Here is a 2513-nt window from a genome sequence, read left to right on the forward strand (position 1 = left end):
CCAGTGCATTTCTTTTTCAGGTAAATCCATGTGAAAATGGTATTGTGATTTAAATTAATTTCTAAATTAAAATGTGATTTAGCATGGCATCTTAGATAATAATGGAACTGATGGTTCATGCAGAGTCCTGTTTAATTAAAAGTAACTGAAAAAAATAATGATACCAGAGAATTTTACGGAAAGTGTTTGATCTTTGTCAACTATGCCAGTAGTCAGGTAATAGGGGAAAATAAACCCAAATTGGGTAAGCTGATGTAGTCTGGGGATAATGCATGTGGTTTGAGTGACACTTCAGTCATATCCTCAGTTTACTCAAGTGTACTCTGCATCGTTAACACATCTTGTGGCTAGCAACAGCCTGTTTGCTGTTGTCATGCATTTGAAGCTGCATAGGCTTATAGAACTGCCCATTTGGAAACAGCTAAAAAGTGGCTCCCTTTTGCAACAACCTTTGTGAACAAGGAATTTATACCCTTAAAAACAGAAATTGGTTGAATCCAAGCATCCAAGTTGCTGTGACATCAAAATTCTCTGATTTTGAGTCTTGTATATGCAACAGTGAATAAAGATCTTCATTGTGCAATGTTTTTTATTCATTTTGTTTGTGTGCTGTTCCTAGAATAGAATTAGGGATTGTTCTATTTCCCCATGATAGTGAAATCAATGAAAATTTTCTGAAATTTGATTTTTAAATATATATATCACTTCCATGAACTTTATGAATAAATTGGCTTGCACACCAGTGTACTTTGAAATCAAGGGTAAATTCGCTTTACTTAAAATTTTGGGGGATAACACCCAAAAAAGTTCCTGAACTCCTGATATATGCATATCATTTTTTGTTTAGTATGAGTGGTATTTTGTTTTAGATTCCACGTTGGGGCACCCGTGTCCTCACCAGCTTGTATGTCATGGAAGGAACAGAAAACCTGGAGGATGAAATATTCTTGAAGAGACATGCAAAGCCAGAACAAGATGAGAAAAGACGCAAAAGGTGATTATTTGTTTCATGTGTTCTTATTGTTATTTTGTTTATCCTGACATATTATTTGCATCATCTGAGGCAAAAATATTACAGAGCATTCTTTGATTTTGTCTTTGAACAGATGGGACCTTCAAAGAATGCGTGAACAAAGGCATTATGAGCGCCTTCGGGAACGTTATGAGGGTCGTCAGAATGCAAGTGAGCCTGAAGTGTCTGTACAAGGAAGTTTATGGCCCAATCCAGAATCTGCATTATATTTACATGTAGATGATTGTCTCCCTGTTTGTGCCTTTGGACAGCCAATGGCCCGGATACCTCCAGAGTGAGTATTTGATTCGAAAGCATAGACATACTCATATACAAGCAGATAGAATGATATTGACTGAAAGTGCTCTGATTGTCAGTGGTTCATGTAATTTAATTTTGCATAATTACAGCTGTCAGTTTTCTAGAGATAGCTCTCTTTTTGTCTTTCAGGGAATTTGCATTGCCTTGGCTTAGTGGTCGTTGCACGGATGGGGTGTCGACGCGGAGGAGGAAGCGATGAGGCTGGAGTCCCATGCTTGCATTCATTTGTGTTATACCCACCTAAGGAAAACCTTCCTCTTTTAGTATCTTTCTAGGATGTGTCTTTTTTCAAGTTTTTTTTTTTCACAAGGCTGAAAGTTTTATATTATTACTTTTTTTATCTTGCTGTTTGTGAGGGTTTCATTTGTTTTGTAAGTTCCTTTCTGCATTCTAAACATTCTTTTTAATTTTAGTGGTGTATGAGTTTTGAGTTCTGTTGTTGATTTTACAATTGCTCCTCTTTGATATATAATATATATTTTTTACATTTCTCAAAGTCAGCTACTTGTTTTAAGGTAGCCCACCATAGGATATTTGCATAGTAACATTTCTTTTTAAATTGATTTGTCAAACCTTCATCCTAAGGGATGAACAGATGGATTGCAAAATACTGACTCATATTGTGTCATATAAAATGCGTAGCCATGTGAGGCACTATGTTTGAGGTAGATTTTTGTTTTTGTTTTTACTGAAAAATAGAAAATGTATTCGATACTTAGACATAATAGGACCTATCTTCGTTACAATTTTTAACACTGTAGTCTGTGATTCAAAATTGGATAACAGGTGTCCTGCAGAATTAAGATATTGACTAAATTTACTATGTGCATTCTGTTTTTAGCATGCAGGGAAAGAGCTGAAGTTTGAATAGATTCTTTCCCCTTTCAAGTTGGACAAATATTTATTCAAAGCTGAGATCTTGGAAGAAAAAGAAAATTGAAATGTAAATCTCAGACCATAATTTTCCATAATTTTAGAAAATATCTAAGCTTCCAGATAGTAAATTAATATTTTCTTTTTGGATTGAAGAGCATTAGATAATCATTAGAATAGAAATTTTCATTAAACAAAAAACATTTTCACGCACATACATAAAGCACAACGCACACACACTTGAACTTGCATTCATAATAATAGTTGTATTTGTTCTCTCACACACGTTACTTTCACTCAATTTCCT

At 34.6% G+C, this 2513-nt stretch overlaps 1 protein-coding gene across 2 annotated transcripts in view; it reads left to right on the forward strand.

Annotated features, from left to right (window-relative positions):
- The window catches only part of LOC119593471 (male-specific lethal 1 homolog), an 18979-nt gene extending 16472 nt beyond the window's left edge, over positions 1-2507 (forward strand). For both annotated transcript variants that reach the window (XM_037942400.1, XM_037942401.1), the window contains 3 exons: positions 870-994; positions 1107-1307; positions 1463-2507. In XM_037942400.1, the coding sequence (XP_037798328.1) occupies positions 870-994; positions 1107-1307; positions 1463-1532 (396 nt within the window). In that variant the 3' untranslated portion in view covers positions 1533-2507. The remainder of the gene's footprint in view (positions 1-869; positions 995-1106; positions 1308-1462) is intronic.
- The last annotated feature ends 6 nt before the right edge of the window (positions 2508-2513 follow it).

This window comes from Penaeus monodon, chromosome 32 (genome assembly GCF_015228065.2).
Source record: "Penaeus monodon isolate SGIC_2016 chromosome 32, NSTDA_Pmon_1, whole genome shotgun sequence".
Taxonomy (NCBI): Eukaryota; Metazoa; Arthropoda; class Malacostraca; order Decapoda; family Penaeidae; genus Penaeus; species Penaeus monodon.